Source organism: Columba livia, chromosome 17, assembly GCF_036013475.1.
Source record: "Columba livia isolate bColLiv1 breed racing homer chromosome 17, bColLiv1.pat.W.v2, whole genome shotgun sequence".
In the NCBI taxonomy this organism is placed as follows: domain Eukaryota; kingdom Metazoa; phylum Chordata; class Aves; order Columbiformes; family Columbidae; genus Columba; species Columba livia.
Genome location: NC_088618.1, coordinates 11,899,376 through 11,923,482, shown reverse-complemented (window position 1 = coordinate 11,923,482; position 24,107 = coordinate 11,899,376). Strand labels below are relative to the sequence as shown.

The 24,107-nt window shown below is 43.3% G+C and overlaps 1 protein-coding gene and 1 long non-coding RNA gene across 2 annotated transcripts in view; one reads left to right on the top strand and one right to left on the bottom strand.

The window, feature by feature from the left end:
* The window catches only part of MED13L (mediator complex subunit 13L), a 189,757-nt gene extending 172,947 nt beyond the window's left edge, over positions 1-16,810 (top strand). Inside the window, exons 23-31 of the mRNA XM_065033853.1 lie at positions 1,382-1,570; positions 2,281-2,504; positions 2,952-3,094; positions 4,282-4,440; positions 5,434-5,610; positions 7,465-7,619; positions 11,344-11,505; positions 12,745-12,857; positions 13,981-16,810. Coding sequence (XP_064889925.1) covers positions 1,382-1,570; positions 2,281-2,504; positions 2,952-3,094; positions 4,282-4,440; positions 5,434-5,610; positions 7,465-7,619; positions 11,344-11,505; positions 12,745-12,857; positions 13,981-14,113 — 1,455 coding nt within the window. The 3' untranslated portion in view covers positions 14,114-16,810. The remainder of the gene's footprint in view (positions 1-1,381; positions 1,571-2,280; positions 2,505-2,951; positions 3,095-4,281; positions 4,441-5,433; positions 5,611-7,464; positions 7,620-11,343; positions 11,506-12,744; positions 12,858-13,980) is intronic.
* A 4,729-nt stretch (positions 16,811-21,539) lies between these two features.
* Positions 21,540-24,107, bottom strand: part of LOC135575647 (uncharacterized) — a 53,764-nt gene continuing 51,196 nt past the window's right edge. The window contains exon 4 of the long non-coding RNA XR_010466819.1: positions 21,540-22,364. This is a non-coding gene — a long non-coding RNA (uncharacterized LOC135575647). The remainder of the gene's footprint in view (positions 22,365-24,107) is intronic.

Genomic DNA, 24,107 nt, shown 5'->3' with positions numbered 1-24,107 from the left:
AATGCTACCAATGGTTTAAGCAAGAGCCATAGAGCAGAAAAAGTTTACTACTACTACAGTATTACTACTGAAAGTACTTGTTAAAAGAATCTGCTTGGGTCCGTTAGTGTTAAATACAACATAATTATTTTGTATTGACAGCTTCTGCTCCAAAGATCTCACTGTTCAAAAGAAAAGACATTTCACGGCCACGTGCAGGACATTGTATGTCTTACAGTACATTAAAAATAGTTTGCAGGGCTACAATTCTGATTTTTAAAAAGGATTTGAACTGAAAATACTATTTTAGTTACGCTTTGTTTGCTTCTCAAGGCATGTTGTGCCATTTCTCCCCCTGCTCCTGCTGTGCAGGAGGCTCCTACCCACCCAGCTCGCATCCCAGGTCTCACTCTAGTTGTGTTTCTTGCTGATTGAACATACACATTTAGTGTCGTGCTTCACATTACTTTCTGAAACAACTGAACAGCAGCATAAGAGTGCTGAGATTCCACTGTTTACTAAACTGAAAAGGAAAAATAACCACATAAATCATTATAACAGAGTCTTAATTCTGTTCTCCACAGTCTCCTTTAGGAATGACAGCGCAGTGCTGGTTCCCACATGGACAGCAGACTGTGATTCTGAGCACAGACCATAACCAAACCTGCCTAAACACAGAGTTCAGGATGCCCAGACTGTGTAGGAATGGCCACCCACAAATGAAGATGTTTAGAAAAACAGTTCCAAAAAAATTAAGTGTTTGAATATGGGTGTTTGGTTTTGGACTGGGGATTCAAAAATAATAACATCAAAAACTACCCCCAGGTTTCATGGTATTGCTTTTAATAGCCACTAGTACTTACCTGTGGTGTACTTTGGTAAATGTCATACATGTCATGAATGATGTGTCATTCTCACATTACAATCTGAATGAGAAAAGTGGACTTCAGAAAAATAAGACTTGACTGGGAAAAATAGTCTCTTCTTTCTGTGTAGTTGATTGGGTTTCTCGTTCAATTATGTTTATATCACGGAAAGCAAAATTCATTTATAGCTCCTAGTGAGCTGCTTCTCAGCTCTCATTAAAGTACTACTCAGTTATTGTTGCCTTATGAGAAGATTCTTCCGTTATACTGGACAGTAGGAGTCTTAACTTTCTGAGAGATTTTGTATCCTAAATACATCATTGTAACTCAAACAGCAGTTTTGGATCAGGCAATATAGCGGCTGAATGCTGCAGTCGTTTATGCAAAAGGGCGGTAGCCCTGTTGGAAAACTGACCACCGTGGCCAAAGCGTCTGGCTTGTTAAAGGACGAGTGAATGCGGGAATCAGGTTTGATATTAACGAAGAGCTCTCTGAAGGATTTCAGTCACGTTTTATTGTTTCTCTGAATCCTGCAGATTGTGCCTTGCCAGTACATGCTGCAGACAATGAAGGACGAGCAGGTTTTCTACATCCAGCACCTCAAGTCGCTGGCGTTCTCGGTGTATTGCCAGTGCCGGAGGCCGCTGCCCACCCAGATCCACATCAAGTCTCTCACGGGCTTTGGCCCCGCTGCCAGCATTGAGATGACCCTCAAAAATCCCGAGGTTAGTGTCGGTGTCAAGGAAATGGAAGCCTCTTAATAAACTGTAACCGCTTTTCTCAAATACCAAAAAAAAAAAAGAGCAGAGGAAATATTTTTAGGAGTGTTCTTTTCAAGGTATCCAAGACAATGATAATACGAAGGGAAAAGGTAAGCAAACACTAAACAGAAAGTAGTAAGAAAAATGTCAGACTGCTTGCTTTCAAAACATTTTAAGCTTCTGGTTTTGAGTCATAAAGGTTAAAGATCAGTGTGAGAGAAGAGAAAATGTACGCTGTTACTTGCAATTCTGAGACATTTTGTAGTTTTAGTCTAAAGTGCACCTACAACAATGTATTTATGTCCAACCTTTATTTATATACACACATATATTATGAAATAGGTTCCTATGCCTAATTACAGAAATATTAAATCCCTGAGGTAATGGAGAAATCCCCCTATTTCAATGGGCTTATCTTTCATCTGTTTATTAAACTGTCAATATTCAAGCCCTGTTTCTGGAATTTCAGGGATTTCAAAAGAATAATCATCCATCCTACTCTCCATGAATGTTTTTCGTGCTTTGAAAGATAATGACAACTGTGAATGCCTTGAATTTATTTACTGTTTCTAAGTCACATTTTTCTGTACTCAGTGCCAGTGTGTCTTTGTGGGGTTTTTTGCGTGAAATAGTTTTGGATGTATCTGCTGCTGATGGTGTTGACTTTGTTGCAGAGGCCCAGCCCGATCCAGCTGTACTCGCCTCCGTTCATACTGGCCCCCATCAAAGACAAGCAGACGGAGCTGGGAGAAACCTTTGGAGAGGCCAGTCAGAAATACAACGTGCTTTTCGTTGGATATTGTTTGTCTCACGATCAGCGTTGGCTTCTGGCATCCTGCACTGACCTTCATGGTGAACTGCTGGAAACCTGCATAGTTAATATCGATTTACCAAACAGGTAGAAACCTTTCTTTTTCACCTTATATCTAGGTCTGTAGTCACCATCTCTCTCATTAGTTTCTTGTGCACCCCTTCTAATCGTATTTCCTACTGATGTGATCATGATGATGTTATGGTGATAATATTTCAGTTGGCATTTTTATAACTTGTAAACTGCGGAGGAAAAATGTTACTGCATTACACTTGTTTTACAAATGCTACCTACACATCTTACCTTCAGAAACAACTGGGATGTTGCTCAGCACACTGACACCTCTCGCTTGTCACTGCCATAATAGTACTGAAAACAAACTCATAGGGCTGTGACTGGTTAGCAAAACCTAAGTTAGGCATAGCACAGCAAGAACTAGAGAGGGCAAGGAGGGAAAGAATTATATAGAATAGAAATGTGAGTATTGTCCTTGATTCTCTTCTCAGTTTTCTTCTTTTCTTCCTTAACCTGCAGGTCAAGGAGGAGCAAGGTGTCTGCCCGGAAAATCGGTCTGCAGAAGCTCTGGGAGTGGTGCGTTGGTATCGTGCAGATGACGTCGCTGCCCTGGAGAGTCGTCATCGGGCGGCTCGGCCGCCTGGGCCACGGCGAGCTGAAAGGTATGAAATGTGGGTGCTGTCCCTGCCGGGGGCTGTGGAATGAAGACAAGGCATCATGAACCCTGAAAACCAGGAAATGGAGAGTGGTAACTTAGCCTGGTGCTGAATTTTCCTACTGATTTGCATTAACAATTTGTTTGTGCAGTGGGTTTGACACTACTCCTCGTGTTGTGTGGATGGTGTGCAGGTTAACTAGTATTGGCACAGTGTATTTCCAAGTGAAGTCAGGGGTTTCATCACATTAGAAAAAGATCTGAACAATAGTTTTCCTGTCAGAAATAGAAACAGGATTCAATTCCAATACCTAAACTTTAACTAAACAAACAAGGAATTCTTGCAAAAAAAAGTTACTGAACAAAAAAAAAAAAAAGTAACTTTTTATATTTAATTTAAATCCATGCATTCATCATCTTTTCTTCCATTTCTAATGGCTGTGGCCACCCTTCAGGTTTGGTTTGGTAACTGCGATTGTGAGAGGGTGCACTCAGCCTTCTCCCATGTCCTGTGTTGGAATATGAAGATGAGTTAGCCAGGACAATAAAGACATTTGCTGAGTGTTTGTCGTTTTACATTAATAACTGCAGGAGAATTCCTCTGAATTCCTCTGGTCAGCACATTGTTAGAGATTCTGTATTTCATGAGATGGGAAAAAAATGGAAAAGCAGTGCACAGTAAATAAGGATTCAGTCTGAAAGCACAAAGAAATACTCTAGGGGAGAAACGCAGTAATTAAATGCCTTCTCCCATGTAGTACATGCAGGGCAGAAGAGCTGCTGCCTGCGCCGGTGGGGGAATTTGGTATCCATTACACACAGGAGTTAAATGGAATGAAGGCAGGAAAATAGATAAAGAATTTAATCAGCAACTCCCTCTGTTTGGACACATAATGTCACTTACATGGCTAAAAGTAGTTTTTTGGATGTATATCTATACCTCCACTGAAATTTCCTTTATTTAGTGTAATTAGTTTCCTCATAACAAAGTTTAACAAAATTTCTCGGACGTTGAGTGTATGAACTCCTGTCTCTTTGCTTTGCAAGTATTCCCATTGTGCCAGCGCACAGAGCCGTGCACCCTGTTGACACAGGGAGGCAGCCCAGACCAGGGCAGCGTTACAGAAATGCCAAGTGTTACTAACATGTAGTGTTGTTTTTCAATCAGAACCCCACGATGTTGTATCGTTTCAGACTGGAGCATCCTCCTCGGGGAGTGCTCCCTGCAGACAATCAGCAAACAGCTGAAGGAGGTGTGCCGCATGTGCGGCATCTCGGCGGCCGACTCGCCTTCCATCCTCAGTGCCTGCTTAGTTGCCATGGAGCCCCAGGGGTCATTCGTTGTCATGCCAGGTACGTTTCATCCAACTGTTTAAATGCAAGTGACACTTTTTGTCTTTTATCACACTTCCCACATAAGCACATGAAGAAGCCCTTGACTAGCATGGCTAGCCGCAGTAGAAAATAGCTTGAGCCAGCAGAATTCCCAAAATCACCATGAGGAGCTCGGGCTCCTGGGGGCGGATAGCTGAATGTCACTGTCACACTGGTGGCCCTGTCCCTCGGGAGGTCGTGTCTTCAGGGAGACCAGTTCTCAGCAGCTGGGATGTGAGGCTGGAACACCCTCTGCAGACACTGTGAGAGCCGGCAGTGGGAAAGAGGAGCCCGAGTAAACGGGAGTGAAAATGAACCTGCTTGCCTTTTTGTATGCGTAACTTCTTTGTAAGTTCTTTTATGAGCAAGTTCTATTCTAAGCAGCAGTGCACAGAGATAAGTTGAAATAAAATTAAGTTTTGAGGTTCCCTTTATTTATTTGTTGTATTACTTAAGCACATACTTTTTAATGTATGTGGTAACATATCCTTACAAACTACTCTGGCTTTTTAAGTTTAGAAATAAAAGATTACTACGTGGAACAGAATTAAATGAGCTTGTAAATTACTCAGCAAGTTGAATAATTTTCAAAGCAGAGGTTTTGTAACATGGGAAAACAGATGACAAGTTATGCATTCTTCATGTCAACCAAAGTGGGCGGTATTGCATACTTGTACAGATGTGTGTGTGAACATTAAATTTCACTGGCGCATTTAACAAGTAAATCTTTGATAAAGGGGCAGCAGAATGAAAGGAAAGATGAGACATTGTATGGGAATTCACATAGCTGAACATTATCTACAACTTGTGATCTTAATTTCAAGCTCTTCTAGTAATTAATTCTTTTTAAGATAAGAACCTTCAAACACTTGCATTAGCTTGCAAGCCCAGATTAGCAGTTAACTGGGCACAGAATGTGCATTTTGAAGATGATGCAAATTAACGTCTCTGCCGTTGCCTCTGTTCTGGAAGACGCTGTCACTATGGGGTCGGTGTTTGGCCGGAGCACTGCGCTCAACCTGCAGTCGTCGCAGCTCAACACCCCCCAGGACGCCTCCTGCACCCACATCCTGGTGTTCCCGACCTCCGCTACGATCCAGGTGGCACCAGCAAACTACCCCAACGAGGACGGATTCAGCCCCACGAATGGTGAGTAAACACGTCGGGTGTGAGACGCTTGCGAGTGCTCGGCGCCCGTTCAGAACATCGGGGGAGCTGTGCCAGCCATGGATAAAACCGAGTGCTCCAGGGTTTTCCCCCAGCCCCCAAACCACCCCATTTAATTTAAAGAGAACAGCACAGTTCTCAACAGCTACAGGATAATACACTGTGCTTTTTTCTGAGGTCTGTTTTCAGATAATCCCACTGATCTGTTCTAAAAGCGATACTGACTGATCAATACGCAAAATGGCACAGCCTATAAAATGCTTTTTTTCTTGTTGTAACTTAATCAGGCCAGCTGGTTTTTTATAGTGCTGGGTCACCTCATGACCTGTTGTGGACAAAGTTGGTACGGAAAGAGGTACTTGGTTTAGGATTTTAATTTTCCTGTAAGGCAGGCAAAATAGACCCACCTGAGAATTCGTGATGCTGGCAGTGGGCTTCTGCAAGTGCATTTAACCTATAGTTTGTGTCAGCAAGACTCTGGTTAATACTTTATATCAAGTCAGTCATTTCTCCCCTGTTTTGCTATAAATCCCTAAAAAGGACTGTAAAATAATTGAAACCAAGAGTAACTACAAACATTTACAATAGATAGACTTTCTGCAGAGGGAAGTTTCAGTATAGAGAGGAAGAAAATCCCCATTTTTAATGGCAGCCTGCTCTGATCTGTTCCTCCTGCCATCCCCGGGGCCTCCTGGGGGGACATTCCCCCTGGGCCCCCCATCCTGCCCCAGCGCTGTGCTCACAAATATTTAACCTGCATTCACCTGCCCTTTAGTGCTTCAGATGCTAATTAGAAGTAGGTACAAGAACTGGCGTTTTCCAAAATGGTGTTAAATTTAATTTTCTTAATTCTGTTCTACTTAATGATTAAACTGCTTCCTCTGCTATTAGCCAGCTCGGTTATGCTTTGGAGGCGAAGCAGAGCATGACAGGAGTTCTGGTTTGTTTGCTGAGCTTGTAGGGCAGCAGTTAATAAACTAAGTTAATTTGTTGCTCTTGCAATCCAGTATTGCTCTGCAGAAAATGAAGAAAAACAACCACCTGCCTATTCGAGCACTAGGACTTTGTGTGGAATTAGTTCAAGACACAGACATTCTTTTCCATTTTCATGCAAATTCTTCTTTTTCAAGATAAATTATTTATTATATGTACAAATGCTTTACTCCTAATAAGGGCTCTGTGTGGTTTAGTATAAATTTGGCTGAAATTCTAATTCATCCAGTTAATTCAGACAGCTCCCACTGTCCCTTTCTGTCTAAAATGCACTCTGAATGTCATTATACTGTTAAAATGTCTTTGCCTGCTGAGAAATCTGAATAAGGAGAGAAAGCCCCTATAAGCCGTATTGTGATACTTGTATTATAAGTTTTTGCTCTGTGTTTACAATGTCTTGGCTTTCCATCGTTTATGTTACTCATGGTATCATAACCTGTTTCAAACGACTGAGCAATGGAAGGTACTTCTCACAGAATGCAAACAGTTTCACTGTGTCTTTATGCCCTTCCCACGTATTACCATAAACCAAATCAAAATAGCACATTATGATAGTACAAGTGTATTTAATTTCTGAGATGACAGGAAAATTTAAAGGCTGTGTCACAGGAGATGCTGGTGCAGTGTGTGAAACTGTCATACAAGTCCATTGCGGTTGCAGTCACAAGTACTTAGAGGGTTGAAACAGTAAAGTGTTTATCTGTGCTTGCATTGATCTCGAGGGTATCTAAGGAAAAAAAGGAATGATAATAAATCAATGGAAATGGTAATAAATTACAAAAATTTCTTGACAAAAATGAGTGCAGCACATTGGCAATTGTTTTTCTTTCTTTTCCTTTTCAGATGACATGTTTGACCTCCCGTTCCCAGATGACATGGACAACGACATTAGAATTTTAATAACAGGGAATCTTCACTCTTCACCAAATTCCTCCCCCGTCCCTTCCCCTGGCTCACCCTCTGGCATTGGCGTGGGACCCCACTTCCAGCCCAGCAGGGTAAGGCTGCAGCACCTCAGGGCATGTACTGCTCCAGCACAAAAATACACCCAGATCCTCCAGTGAAATGCGTTTTCCTGTAGATTCTCAAACACAATTAGCAAGCAGAAATTAACATGAAAATTGAAGGCGCTGGTTAAATCCTATTGTAGGAGATGCCTCTGCCTTGACTATTTACATCTCTAGAGTTAATTGTTAGTGTAGAAGATAATTGAGAGGGAGGAGAGAGCAGCTTTATTTTTGTGTGGCAGAGCCATATCTAATCACCCTGTATAAATTTAATCTGTCCTTATCCAGTTTTTTTCTTACAATGATATGGAATGTCCCTGGCACGAGGTGACAAGTGTTGGAGAGAAAGGGAGATGTGACAGCTCAGTTCACGTGAGTTTCTAGGGGGGGCAAGAACAGTGATAATTCTAATGATAAAACCCTACCCATGGAAACTCGGCAGGTGCTGGATGTTTATGCAAATGTTGTTTTCTAAGTAAAAATCAGCCCAGAGCACAGAGTGTTTGTAAGTTACTTTTGTTTGAAGTGAATTTTATAAAGCTGGGTCCAACTCAGGTAGTTAGTTACAATTACTTATTTTTGGTAATTGAAGGTATTTTTTTGAATCGGCTTTAACAGAATCTGGATCGTGTTTGACGGAACTCTTTTACTCGTTCAGCTGTGCAAGAGATACTCTTAAAATGGTTCCATCACAATTATGTAGAATGTTGACACTCCATAATTTCCTGTGGAGAATCTTTATTCTAGAAATGGTACATTTAAAGCAGTAGCTTAGTCCTTCTTCACTAAATAATACAGTACTTTGTTAAGGAGACAGGCTAACTTTTCTTCAAGAAACAGATAGCCCGATAGATTTAAAAGCTCTGGTGCAGTGATGTGTAATGATTTAAGTGACTGGATCTAGATCTGTGACTATCACTAGTGGCTTTAAACAGTCTTAAGAGAAACTCCAGATGTGGTGGGAAAGGAAGGACAGGACAGACACTTAGTGGAGGTGCACGCACAGCTGATACGTTTCCGTGAATGACACTACTCGAGCTCTGTAACAAAGCCCTGCACTTTTCTACATGTAGAAGAGAGTTTTCAGGAAGATAATTCTCAGTCCCTGCAAATGACTGACCACAGGGGGGTAGTTTCACCACCTGGAAGCAAAAACGTCCTGCCTGTATTTTCCTTGCAGCCTCTGCCCAAACGCTTCAGTGCTCAACTTAACACGGTCTGTGAGTGAAAAGTTACTTCTGCGTCGGTTGCAAAAATGCTAATGCTTCATTTTGTGATCTCAGAACACAACCGCCTTACCTTACGTTAACACTCCAACCCGCTTTTCAAAGGGTACATGATTGCGCGTTACTGTCACTTGGTTATTTCAAACTGCTATGTGGGCAAATTGAAAGCTTTGAATTCTGTTACTAAGCCCTCCAGCCGTAAATCACAGTTCATCACTCATTACAGTTTCTCTCTTTTATTTAGTTCATTCAACAGTCTCTACTCTGTACCACTTTTAGTAATAATGTGTTTACAGAACTCACTCTCAATGGACTCCGTCCAAGTGGCTTAAGAACAGCACTGAAAGGTTAATGACCAAAGCGCTTGGAGTCCTGGACAAGCCATTTCTAGATGAACCTGTCAGAGTAATTCAGTTTAACCATTAACAAGGGCCTCGTAATTGATGTGTAATTTTTGGTTTTAAAAAAGCAACAGCGTGTGATCATTACCTTGTGGGTCGGGGAAGGTCAAGCCTTTGCCCATGTAACCCGTAATTGATTGCTGCGGTTCCGCAGCGCCAGCCCCGATGGCTCAGCAGCGGGGTCAGGTTTGCTGCTGGAGCGCCCGCAGCCAGGTGAGCTGCCGCCTCCTCCAGCTTTACAGACTGGGTAACGTGTTTTGATTGCTCATCAAGATACTAGTGCTGGAGAAAGACTTGTGTGAAGGATTAGGGGTGCAGGCTTTGTGATTAAGCCACTCTCTGCGCAGTAGAATCTTTTGTAATCTTTTTCCACCCCCCCGCCAACCTATTGACTTAAGATGTGTACGGATTAAATGAACTATTTCACAGGCGTCATCTGGGTCTTTCCTCTATGGTATAAAAGTAAAGAAGAAAAATAAAAGGTGTTTCCAAAAGAACAAATGCATTTAAAATAGGAAAAGACTCTAGAATGACAGTCACCCTTTCTGATGCCTAAGGAGACCCTTGTAGGTTGGCTAATGTGGTCCATGATAGATAAGGATACATATATTATGTATACACTCTCAGGATGAGGTAGGCAAGCTCACCCCAGGTGCTTCTGTCCAACTGCCTCAGGTATGAGGGGTTCATTTAGGTTTTGTTGTACAGAAGTAAAATCACAAACATATACTGACAGGCAGCGACTCCAAGTCTGATGAAATGAGGTTCACAGCTGGTTTCTCATTGTTTAACTCTCTCCTCTCCAAATAACTCTTTGGTCCATATATAAGAATATAAGTAACTAATACTGCAAAAATACAATATATAAATAAATGAATAAGTGATATAAGTTGAAAAGCAGGACAAGTGTCCATAGCAAGGAATAGCAAGTGTAGCTTTATTTTTTCCTGAGCTATCAGTGTAACTAACCTAAAAGCAAACACAACCAAACTTACAAAGGTGCAGATACCTCCTGTTCTTCCATATTTGAGTGTGCAACGCATCCTTCCACTAGCAGCAGTCAGGCAGATCCGCAGTGCAGACTGCTGGGTTTGATATGGACAGGAAAAGCCTGTGAGGCTTTACCAATTTAAACTGCATGCTGGTCTGCTCTCTGCACACGCACAGCAGCTGCTCGGGTTCGTGGCCACAGCCCTGTGCCTTTAAGTTACACTGTAGTATCAGATTCCTCATGTACTCGGTTCTGTTTCGGAGGCTGCCATTGCTGTTTGGGGATCTAGAAGTGATTCTGGAACATCAGCCTGGAGAACCCAACTCGCAGGGCAAAAAGGAAGGATTAAGCAACTTTGACTAAGATTCATGGATGACTAAGGGTAGCTCGTTAATAACAAGACAGAACTGGGTTAAATACTGAGTAAATAGTAAAATCAGTGTTCACAGAATCCCAGAATGTCAGGGGTTGGAAGGGCCCTGGAAAGCTCATCCAGTGCAATCCCCCATGGAGCAGGAACACCCAGATGAGGTTACACAGGAAGGTGTCCAGGCGGGTTGGAATGTCTGCACAGAAGGAGACTCCACAACCCCCTGGGCAGCCTGGGCCAGGCTCTGTCACCCTCACCCCAAACAAGTTGCTTCTCAAATTTAAGTGGAACCTCCTGTGTTCCAGTTTGCACCCATTGCCCCTTGTCCTGTCACTGGTTGTCACCAGAAGAGCCTGGCTCCATCCTCCTGACACTCCCCCTTTCCATCTTGATCCCCAGGAATGAGTCCCCCCTCAGTCTCCTCTTGTCCAGCTCCAGAGCCCCAGCTCCCTCAGCCTTTCCTCACACGGGAGATGCTCCACTCCCTGCAGCATCTTGGTGGCTGCGCTGGACTCTCTCCAGCAGTTCCCTGTCCTGCTGGAACTGAGGGGCCACAGCTGGACACAATATTCCAGGTGTGGTCTCCCCAGGGCAGAGCAGAGGGGCAGGAGAACCTCTCTGACCTACTGACCACCCCTTCTAACACACCCCAGGTACCACTGGCTTCCTGGCCACAAGGGCCCAGTGCTGGCTCATGCTCATCCTGCCTTTTCACTTGTTCTTTCAGAGCCAAGGGGAACGTCTCCTTTCCAGAGAAGCCCCTGAAGAACTGAAGCAGCAGCCTCTTGCTCTTGGATACTTCGTATCAACTGCCAAAGCTGAGAATCTTCCGAAGTGGTTCTGGTCATCCTGTCCTCAGGCACAAAACCAGTGTCCCCTCTTCCTCAAGGTCTGTTTTGGTATCCATTCACATGGGAAGAATTCCATTTATAGCCTATGAATTTTCTGTGAAAATGTTGGCTTTGCATATTACCCAAAACTGTGACAGTACTGGAAACAGAAATGCAATTTTAGGTTTAAATTTACTTAAGATACCTGGCTATTAAAACTTAATTCTCTGTCCCTCCCTTTTTGGAGCTACAGATGAAGTTGTATGCTACACTTTAAACTGCCTTTTTTTTGTGTGTGTGTGAATGAGTAGCCCAAAGAGGATGTTTCAGTTCCAGCAGTTAAAACAGTCAGCAGAGCTCCAGGCAACTTCATTAATTCCTTCCATAAGCTTGTCCTAGATTTGTACTAGAGAGAAGGAGCCACCACCCTTCCCTACACCACCACTCCCCAGCCCAACACAATGGCTGTCTCAGATCTAGGCTGAATTAAATGTTTAATTTCACTCGGAACACACTGTTTTGATTTGGACAATTTTTAATAAAAGCAAAGGGCTGAATTCATGCAGTGACTTGCACACCATTCAGGGAGCAGGGTGCTGTCTCCTTTGTGCCGCACAGCGCCGCAATTAGGAAACCTGTATGGCATGGGAGGCGTAGGGATTGCAATCAGCTTTGTCTGATTTGGATTAAGTATTTTTGAGCAAAAGTATTTCATCTCTAATGTGTGGGCCATAATTAGAGGAGTGCGAATTAGAGGTTTTGCCTTGGGAGCTGTGTGGTGGATTAGGCTGCCCACTGAAAGGCTCATGTGGCAGCTCTACCCCCAGCACGTGATTGATGTGAAATCCCTGTCCTGCTCCTGTACAAACGAACACACGGGCCTTGCTCCGGAACCATGGGACGGCCAGGAAAGCGTGCGGGCAGAGCGGGACAAAGGCTGCGGGAGATGTTCTGGCCAGACACCCCCCTCCGGCTCGGGATGGTTTGTTACTGAACACCAGAAGGAGCACTGACACCTCTGAGTGTTTCCTCTCACCACTTCGGCCCTGACTGACATGAAGGACAGAATTCCGCACTCTCGTTTAATGATCCTTGATTCCAGTCAAAAAGAGAAGTCAGTTTATTCATAACTATGATCATTATGGAACTTGGAAATACACATGGTCATGGTGGGTTCAGCAAAGAATTGCCAACTTGCTGCGTTGTCCTGAGACAATTCAGGATGTGTCTGTTCACTGTGGATCTTTAGAAGTCCTGGCTGAATGAAGAGTTAATTGGTGCTCTTTTCCTTTACACAGGCCTCATTACATCACCACATCTCTGTAGCGCAGACAGATGAGCTTCTACCTGCCAGAAATTCTCAGCGAGTTCCTCACCCCCTTGACTCTAAAACCACATCAGATGTTTTGAGGTAACGCCTTTTGTTTTTTTGTATTTCCTCCCTAAGGCTGTGGGGACTGAGCTCTGAAATTTCAGACCTTTACAACATGGCAAAGTTATTCCTTAGCTTTATCAACAGCTGGTAGCTCTACTCTGTCCTACATGTCTCAGTGCAGTGGGCAATTCTTACGACAGCTGCTGCCTCCCCCACCAGAGAGCAGGACTATGAGGGTTACTTCATCCGTTTTCCATGCGGAACTATGGAAAGGAGATGTTCAAACAGCTTTGCCTTTCCATGCGGACACCATGGTTTGCCTCCCAAAGGTTGTTCTGTTTACCTGGTGGTCTCATCTGGACTGGTTCAATAATTATTTGTACTCACCAAATCAAACTGATTTATAGAGGAGATAAAAGTACTCTCCTGATAAGTGTCTTAGGGTTTGGGATATAAAGGAAACATTCTTCCTGAATTAATACAGGCTTGGGTAGTGTATTGTTCAAGATGACTAGAGGACTGTTTGCCTCCATCCCTGTTGGGGTGTGAAAAAAGATCTGGTTTGAGACAGCATATACAGGGTGGAACACACCAGGAGACAAACACGTACACTGAACCAAGCAGAGAGTATCAGCAGGAAACATGAAGAGTAACCTAATCTAAGAAAACTGGTGGTGTCTTTATTACCTCAGCAGATCTTAATTTGCATCCTCTTAGAGGCCTGAGCTGTCACAGTGTCCTGGGGCACTGCTGTCTTGGAGTGAAAGGATGGTGCAATGCACAGGGAAAGAACGAGGTGCAACAGTCACCAGTTATGACCTGAGGAGTCTCATCAGAGACAGGATCACACAAGGGTGCTCCAGTACTGGCCCAGGTTGCCTCAGACTATGGAACCTTCATCCTTAGAGCTGTTTGAGACTTCAGGCTTTGAACACAGTGGTATTTGAACCTGTGTGATTCTATAATCTTGACGGCGGATGGGGAGGTCTTACACTGAAATAGCTTTATTAGAGTTCAAGCATATTAAAACTAAACATTGGTGCCAGTGTTAATGCAGCCGGGTGGTCCTCGTGATGATGTGCTTCTAGGACAGACCAGGGATATGGTTAAGTAAATCTAGAAAAGGAGTAACCAAGGGCAGTTTGATTTCTCTCTGCAGGTTTGTTCTGGAGCAGTACAATGCACTGTCCTGGCTCACGTGTAACCCGGCCACTCAGGATCGCAGCTCCTGCCTTCCTGTCCACTTCGTGGTGCTCACTCAGTTGTACAACGCCATCATGAATATACTGTAACCCATAGAAAAGCACTTGTTCTTCTGGCTTATTCTCCCCTCGACCTGAGAAACGTGCCACAGTCTGCAAAGATCACAATTTTGCTTCTCTTCAGACCAGTCCTGTGCTGTGCTTGTGTTCCTCCAAAAGCACATGTGAATTCTGCAGTGTTCAAACCTAAATTACCCATCGACATCTCTGGCAGCTTCAGTCCGAAATCCGAGAACATCCACGAACAGCGAACACAAGAGTAACCTCAAGCCAGTGTTAGTTTGGTGACCCAGTAACTACTGGTCAGTGTGATTATTTTTTTTATATCTATTTTTTTTAAGGAAGACTACAGTATCTTTTCACATTAGGAACTCTGGTAAACAACCAAGAGCAGTTTCCAGTCTGCAAGTAAAAATACCTTGTAGTGACCAGTCTGGGTTGGCCAAAACTTTGTTGTTGGATCATCATAAACTGGGACTTTGCAGGAGAAAAAAAACCAACCACACAGTTGTAGTCTCATATAAATATTGGAGTTTCTGTCTACCTGGAGTTCCTGTCAGAGTGGATTGGGATGAATGCATGCATTTGTTACCTGTCCATGTAGATATGAATGGTCTGGAGATACTTTATTTATTTTTAGGTTTGGGGGGGAGGGAGGGATTAAATTATAAAGGACCAGGAACAGTAGAATATCTGAAAAATCCAGCTCCGTCCTACCGTAGGGTTATTTATCTACGTGCCTCTCACTCTTCCGACCTAGAAATCAAAAATGAAGCTCGTAACAATCATTAAGTCCAAGCTGGGAAAGGAATCGTGTGCTGGTCAGGACGTCCTGTGGTTCAGGGTCCCAGCAAGACCTGGCCGGCGTTGAGGAAGGACAACACTACCTAGTGGGAGAGCAGTGAGAGAGGGGTAGGGAGGAAAAACACTTTAAAGCCCGATGGAAGGGCAAAGGAAAGTGGTAAATTAATCTATTGTAGAGCTATGATTGAAATATATTTCCAGGAAATTTAGCGACGCTAGAAAAGTATTTACTGAAACCCAAGTCGCCCTTTAATTCTGGGCAGACTCGTCCATGTACATATCCAAAAAGATGGTTTTTGTTTACACTAAATCAGTTACAAATCTGGTGTATTTTTTCTGACTATAGGAATATTATTTCAAAGAAATAATTTTTAAAAATTATATCATTAAATTAGTACTTGAAGTTATACCACTGTGGTGGCAAAGTTACTTTGTTTAGTAAAATGATCGCCATTGTAAAGGTTAATGGCTAATTGAAGTATTTTTATGACTCCTTCATTCCAGGCTTCAAGGGGTTTATATTTAAACTCCGTTCTGTAGTGTGTGGTTGCACTGTGCGGGGCAGGGGCTGCCTGCGGGGGGGTCGGGCACTTTGATCGGCTGTGTGACCCACCCGGCTATCTGTGGAGAAAAACCGGCAAATTTTAAAGTTCTTCCAAAAGACTTTCACGTTCTGGTTGAAAAAAAAAGAAAATCTATGGTTTTAAAAAGTATTTTTCTTGAGATGATGTAACATTTAAAACAAATTATATAAAATAAAAAAAGAATAAAAAAAGAATTGCTGTGTAACGAGAAGGCGGAGTAACCTGTAAATGGGTTTTGTCCTTCTCTGCACCAAACCCCCGTGCGGGTCTCCTCTTTGCAATGTATAGGTTAAAAAAATCTGATATCAAACCATTTGTATCTAATGTGTACAGTGTAAAATTGACTTGAAAAATATTGCAGTACTATTTTTTCTTAATCAGAAAAGACAATTCTCAAGGCCTTTTGAAGAGCATAAAAAGATGAAGATTGTAAACTTGTATAAAAAAATCTAACTTGGGGAGGAAAAAATGTAAAGTAGACATTTGTAATCTTTTACCATTTGGGGTTGTTTGTTCCCGGGATTCATCTGAACTTTGGATTCTTATTTTGGTTATTCTTTTTAAACGGGCCGTTTTTATCCAGGGGTTTTTCTTCCCCAGAAACCTGGTTCTAAGCAAAACTGAACAATACAAAAAGGGCAGCGAGGAGTAGTTTTCATCCGGTGTCTTTTATTTAATTTTTTTAAGTTAAGAGAAGCTGGTGACATATTTATACGTTTTTGTGCAAAATAAATGAATGGCAATAGATTTTAAAGAAAAATCTTATGTACTTCAGTGTGAAAAGTTCTGTATAATATTTCCCTTAAATATGCATTATTTTACTTGTGAGTTTTTTACTGAATTATTCTGAAATGTACAAGCCCTGGCTTTCCTACAGACTGAAGAAAGTTATTTTATTTTCTTTTTTATTTCTAACTTTGGAAATTCCTGCCGCAATCAGATGATTATTACAGTCGTTTGAGCTGAAGGGCGCGGGAGGGGGCGGGCAATGTCCAGCATGCTTGGATGTATATTTCAGAACCTTTTTTAAATGTAAAGGCTGTACATTTCTGGGGAGTTCGGAATTTCCTTTTGGTTTGGTTTTTTTCTCTGAGCATTTTGCAGTGAGCTTCTTTTATATATAGCCGACAATTTGAAAGAAAACAGACAAAAAAAATGTGAAGTTCATTTTAAATCTACAGTATATCGCTGGTACAATACACTAAAAAAAAGACTTTGATAAAAAGAAACAATAATAATAAAGACCTCCATTTTAAATGTCATTCATATATACCTTGTGGATGAGAGCTATATACTTTTACACACTTTTTTAGATGAATAAATTATTGAATTACTGAAACTGTTGGTGGAGTTCTCTTCTTGTGAGGGTTCTGAGCTGTAGCACTGCTAGAGAAGGTATCGATTCCAGGGGAGATGAACAGGGGCTGTTTCGTATTTATGTACATCCGAGACACTCGGTGCTGCCCTCCCCGCGTTCCACGTGCTTCACCCGACTCCATCTCAGGGTCACGGGACTTGTGAAAAGCTATAAAGGTTCACACCGCAACAGCACATTTCTTTAAATCAAAGCAATATAGAATAGTCATTGTACTTCACATCGTGTCTGTTGTGAGAGGAAACGTGGTGCCACTGATGTTGAGATGAAGAGATTTCAAATTCCGCCGCAGGGGTGGGTGGGAGCAGCCTGGGATGAGCTGCTGACACATGGGCAGTAGCTGCTTCACACCAGCAACTCTCACCCCAAGAGCTTCATCAATGACAGACAACATTTCTCTGTATGGGGCGGGTAAGTCGGTAAGAGATTTCAGTGGCGTATCGGAGTCTTGTGTCCTTGTGCCAGCGGAACACAAAGCCAGACCTGGGCTCTGGGGTGTGAATCCCCAGCCCGGTTGAGCTGAAGATGCGACTGGACACGTCCCTGGGCAGCCTGATGGAATTACAGTTGGACTGCTGGACTTCAGGAGGCCACTTCCAACGCAGACATGCTGTGTTCAGCACATGTGCAAAACAATGCTAAATGAACAACTAGACTCAAGCCCTTTCCCAGCACTACACCTTAACAAGACCAGAGGTCTATTTTGCATTCAGCTCCCATACAAATAGCTCCAGAGAAACTTAAAAGAGAGTCTTCAGGTAATACGTACTTTTCTGTACTTTAAGAAGTGACAAACCTGTGACATCCCTAAGTACATTTCAGACAGTGTATCCCTTGCTCTACTCTGAAATGAGGAAAAACAAAAGCAGACCTGGCCTTCCTTTGCAGTGGTACCTGCACCACTGGCTGAGAGTCATCTGCTTCCAGCAGTGCTGACCATCAAAATCAGGTGAGAGAGTTTCTGCAAACCCAAAAATGCTTTCAGAATGGATCTTCACTGCCTGCTGGCTCGCAAAGTGTCTGAAAAATCACTAATTTTCCATGAAGAGATGGAGCCCACGCTTGTGTCCGGTCACAGCTCCTGTCACTGGGTCCAGGAATTGCCTCTCAACTCCAGGGCTGGTTTAATGGCCACCTGGATTGCCTCACTGGTTGTTATTTCTAAGCCCACTAATTGCAGTGCATCTTATTTCTAAATTTAAAATCACATCGTTTCAAAGACAGTCCCTAAGATTTTTCCCTTTCAATTATTTTTAAACTTTGAAGCTTGTTATCTTCTAGTTCACTTTACTATTGGTAGATTCTTAATAAATGACACTGTATAACTAACTTGTCCAAGTTCTGACAGCATAGTCACACTGCAGCCTTCTACCGTGAGTGGATGGAATTACTGCAGAGCAATACTTCTAAATGGACGTTACTTTGTGGCTAAGTCATTGGCTTTAAAGGCTAAAGCTACCCATTAAATGTTCTGAGGACTGTAAGGAAGAATTTAATAGAAACACTAGAATCTCAGTTGATTTGTAACAATAATGTAATATTTATGACAAATGGGTACAGTACCGTGGTCGTGGTCTCTTTAATAGCACCGAAGGAAGAGGTTTTTAAAGATTAGGCTGACATTAAACAACTTTTTCCAACTGCCATTTCTATTTTTGGCAAAACATCATGGCCACCTGAAAACACCTCAAGCACATGGGGAAGCATCAGAAGCCGGGAATGTAAAGATCAGGTTGGTGGCCGGTGTCTCACCGTTTACAGCGGAAACAGGAACAGCCCTGAGATCCCAAACCAAAGTCTTTGGTCTTTACCAACAACATTGTATTCATAAAATTGCGCTGCTTCCACTTCCGTATTTTGAAGCCAAACCTTAACACTTGTACTAAATGATAAGGAGAGACCGTGGCTGATGTTTCACTGACTGTTCCCAGGTATCAAAGCAGCAGCCCCGTGGGGCTTCCAGGGCGTACAGAAACCTCAGAGCTATTTTAATGAAACCTGAAATACTCTTCAAAACCTTCAACGAGAGGACACGAGCTTCTGTGAGAAGCCACCTCTGAACGTGGATCACTCTCAGCTGCTGCTGGCTGAGACTCGCCTTCTTGCCTGTAAGAACTGCCTTTCAGAATGATGATGCCATTAAAAACCCCAAAACTAAGTCATAAAATGCTTCACACCAGCACCCCTCCCAGAGAGCCAACACAGGCACTGTGATTGCTAAAACTGACTACAAAGTCTTTCTACAAGAACACCTTCATGGTCCTGCAAGACAAGTGAGGGCAACACCTGCCAAAATTTACTCGCTGCCTCCCTCATTTCACAGAGAGCATGCCTGCATGGCCCAGAGACTGCTTCATTACAGAACCATTAATTACTAAATTCTGACATGGATCCGATGATACCACAACAGCCTTTGCTGTCCAATCCTGCTCCGCTCCCCAAAGCCAGGTGTCACTTTTCAGTTCTTAACCAACCTTCTGCTTCCTGGCCACCCCCTCTGCCTTTCCATCCCACATCGTGGTTTCCGTCCCGCCACACACGCACCTTTTTCTGTTTGACAGACGTTTCATTTCAGAAATCCCCGCTGCCGCAATATTTGTCAGCTACACATCAACATCAGCTGACTTCCCAGGCAGGGCTACTCGCTCCAGCTGGTTCCTTTTAAAAGAGGCAGACGTGCCAGCACAAAACTGGTTCAGCCCACGTGGCATCTCTAGCAGGCCCAGGTCCTTCACAGATGGAAATTATTTTCCTTACACAGTAAATTACTGATATGTTTGAAAAAAAAATCCTACCAGCCTGACACTCTCTTTGTTTTTATTTAAATATTATGCCATTTTGAAAATGTCAAACGGTGGTATAAATGTCTATAAATCCTGAAATGTATTGCTGCTACCTTGAGCTTTTTGAGAACTTCCTGCCAACAGATTCCAGTATCCAGAATACGAATTGAAAAAAGGAACACACTCCACTGTGCAAAAAGGCCACAGGTTCCAGCAGTTCTGTAAACCCTAATCCCACAGATGAGCAAAAAATAGCATCTTTTTCTAACTTTGCAGTTGGGTGAATACTTTAAAAAGCCTTTTAAAGCCAAGCACTTTTTAGTTATTTGTGATTTCCTGCACTCAGTGACACCTGTGACGTGTCTCATCGATCACATCTGTGATGTTCTCCGTGACGGGGTTTTCTGACGGTGTAGAAAGTCAAAGCCACATCTCTTGGCTTCCAGCAGGGGTCACGTTTTGACGGGAAATGCAACTACAGATTCCCCACAGAACAGGTTTGAAAAACCAAATGAACCTGCACACAGCTACAGAGCTGGATCATTAAAGGTCAACCACGCGCACAGGTGCGGGTTCACTGGTCAAAGTGCTCCAGCCCTGGGAGTAATCAGGTTTGGTGGTAATTTCATTAGTGCCTGGGGAAAAGACAAGTCCAGGGAGGCGGGTGCTGGGTGAGGCGCGCACGGCGGGGAAGGGAGGCTGTTAATCCCAGGGGGTAATGGCCCAGAGAAGTGCTAAAGAAAGGTGCTGTGAGCAACTCTCCTGGCTGCTGCGTTAAGCGGCATTTCAGAGTTAAAAGTAATTGCCCTTGTATTTCGTTCCCTGTGCAGAAGCTGGGAGCGTGTGGAGAAGCCGTTCTGCCACAATGACACACACTGGTGCACAACTGGATTGTCAAGCTGCGGACAGGAGAGAGAAAAGAAACCTGAATGGGAACAGGCAGCGTTCAAACCTGGTCTCAGGGTGACTTTAGACATAAATAACAGGGAGTCCAAGTGGAAAACAACACATGGTTCAGAGCGGGCCTGCTCATCAACATCCGCGCTGTTCTCTATGGCAGCAGAAGGACGGAGGGAGACAGGACACCCCTCTGCTGCTGACCTTCCCCCCATCCCTTGTTTGCCATTCTCATAGCAGCTTAGATTGCTGATATGTTTTCTGTGTTGGGCATTTTTAGCTGGTGACATGTTGCTTCCATTTAAAAGAATCATTCCTCCTCTCCCGTACTCAAGTGAACATACAACACTCTTCCTACAAGTGCATTTTTGCACTGAGGTGGCAAAACCACAACAATTTCAGCCAGAAGCAGAGATATTTAGAGGGGGCAAAAGACAAGCAAAGGAGAAGGGTGAATTCAAAATGGAAGAAGGTGAATGAAAATGTTTTGACAACTCTCTTGAGAACACCTGTGTAGAAAGTGGCTCTGTTCCTGGCTGCAGGAGCCAGGCTTCATCTTCCCAGAATACCGCTGCTTTTGTTCAGTTAAAACAACTTAGAGCACTGAGGCTTTGGTTCACACAGGTAACACAAACCATTTCTTGTAGTCTACAGCTTCTTGATCATGGAACGGGACTTAAGGCGACCTCTGTCGTATTTGCAAGGTTCTCATCTGCAGGGTCCTCCACCACGGTTACTTTCCTGTTGCTTTTGACACTTGTTGATTTATGTTCTTTCTGAATATCAAAGAGTAAGAACCAAGGTCCAATTTTAGAGTCCACCGCCCTTTTGATTAAAACATAAAAATGGAAAAAAGTTTCTATCCGATGTCATTACAAAGGAAAACCTGAAAGCAAAATCTCAGTGCAAACAAGGAACTCGGAAACTGCTTTTTTCTCCTTTTACACAGCTTGAGCACACAGCGGTTCAGGTCAGACCGGGGAGCGCACACAGTCCAGCCGGGGTGCCTGGGCACTGAGGGGCACTGAGCATTAATGCGTAACCCCACACGCCCGGGGCCAGGCCGGAATGGAATGGAACTGCTGTTCCAAGTTTCTGTGCAGCCACTATCCACCAGTTCGGCCTCCTAAACAATGTATTGCCAAGTTATTAAGTCCACAGTTATACAGAAGAGCAGCTCCCGATTTAATAAGCAAATAAAGAAGGCATGCTAGGCATGCTAAAAGGGTTGGGCGGAGAGGTAAGGTCTAAGCTCTAATTCTAAAGCTGCCAGAATTGATGTGTGTTACTGAGCAAATTGTTGGCTTTTTGTCTGTGTGACAATCACAATGATACTGATACACCTGTCTGGATCTCTGGTTCATTGGAAGCGAAAGACCCTCAGAGAGAAGAATGCAGAGCATCAGTCTGCCAGCTTTAGTCAATACAGTAACAAGATATAAAATTATTTGGGACAGTGAAAACTAAAACTTCCTGCAAAGACTTACAGAAAGAACCCAGAATGTTGAGCGACCGGCCAATAAAATGTCAGAAGGAATTCACAGTAAGACACAAAATAAATTTTCAAAGAAATTATGCCGAACACATCCTCTAAACTAGGATATAACCTTAGGATACAAGACAAATTAGCATGTAACATTCAAAAGATCTCACAGCCACTGTAGGAATTTCCATGAATAAAAGCAACACAATGCCTTCGAAAAATCAAATTAATTTTAGGACTTCAAGTGAGAGAGAGTAAAGCAGAAATCCCGCTCCCACTGCTGTATACATACAGTGTCCTGTGCCTTCAGCTCTGCCAGTTCCTGGGGCAGCCAGTCACAGAAGGGATGTAACAACTGCAAAGGTACAGAGAAGGACAACAAACATGATCAAAGACATGGAATGCCCATAATAAAAAAGAAAGATTAAACAGACCAGGATCATTCACTTCAGCAAAAAAAAAAAAGGGATGGCTGAGGTTACACAAAGACCAACAGGGAACAGATTGTTCTCACTGCATGAGACACTGAAGACATCTAAAATTGCACTGCGGTGCTGGGTTTGGCCGGGGCAGAGTCAGTTTTCCTCCCAATAGCCAGCATGGGGCTGTGGGTTGGATTGGGCTGGAAAGGGTTGATGATACAAGGATGTTTTCATTATTGGAGTGATGGCGCTTGTCTTCCCCAGTAACCGTTACTGGTGGTGGAACGCGGCTGTCCTGGAGATGCTGAACACCTGCGTGCCCAGGGCAAGTGGGGAATGAATCCCTTGGTTTGCTTTGCTTTTACACATGGCTTTCGCTTTACCTATTAAACTGCCTTCATCTGAACCCATGAATTTTCTCACTTTTACCCTCCCTTCTGATTCTTTCTTCCATCCCACTGGCTGGGAGTGAGTGAGCAGCTGTGCAGGGCTTAATTGCTGGCTGGTGTTAATCGCAATGTATATGAAGCAGCTGAAGGAGGAGCAGAGCAATTTGGTATCTAAAAATCCTAATTTTGCTTTAATCCTAAAGCTAATCTATCCTTATATGCTTTAATCCTAAAAAGAAGATCCTGTTATGAACAGGATCCTTAAAGCCTTTTAATCCTAAAGCAAACAGATCCTTATATCCTTTGGTATTTAAAAATCCTGATTTTGCTTTCATTCTCAACCTTTGCTCTACATGAAGGGCTAAGGGAGCAGGAGAATGGTTTGCTGTTGGCGTATACAAAGGAAGGGGCAAGTACCAGCCGAAGAGGAAAAGTCTGAACTCCTGCAATGAATCTGAACAGGAAGCAGAGGAGCAGGCATTCAGCAGCTGGCCAAATTAAGGACCAAACCAGTACAGACATGGGACAGGGAAAGAAGGTCTTCATATAGAAACGGTCTGCTTTGTTCCTCTCATACTTTTTGCCAAGGAATCAGAGAAGAAACTGTAAAAGCTAGGACAGCTTATTTCGGAGCTGCATGCCATGCTTGACTGATACTAAAAAATGCAGGCCATAAATGTATTGCATTCATAATACACATCTGCAGCGTGTTCAGGGCCTAGACAAAAGAGAACAGGTACACTTATCCAGCTGGGATCATTGCTTATCGGCCTGAACCAAATTCTGAAGGTCTCCAGAGATGTGGGGTTTCCACTGACCGGAGCAGCACAGAGGGAGTTTCTTTTCAGATAGTGCCTGACAGGTTCCCACACAGCAAGCTGGCTGAAGTTTAAGTTATCTACTTCAGGGCCGTGAAGGACTGATGTGCTGGAACTCTGCAAACTTTGAATTACCCTGACGCCTCCTCTCACTTCAAGGCTTTGGAAGTAAATCAGAAGGGGGCTGATCAATGCCAAGCTGTTACCCTGGTTCCCCTATCATCTCAAGGATGCAGGCAGGGCATCTTTGGCCTGAAAGAAGACGTTGCAGTCTCTTGTGCCTGTCTCTCAACAAATGGCCTCCTTTTCCCAGAGATTTTCACTCTGGCAGCACTTGGCCCTCAACACATATCAACTGATACATAGCGCTTGTCCGGACACATTTGGACCAGTTCTGAGTCTCTGCCCCTTTCTTCTCTGCTCTGCTTTCCAAATAGCCATCCACGACTGTTTACTTTGGCAACGCCTG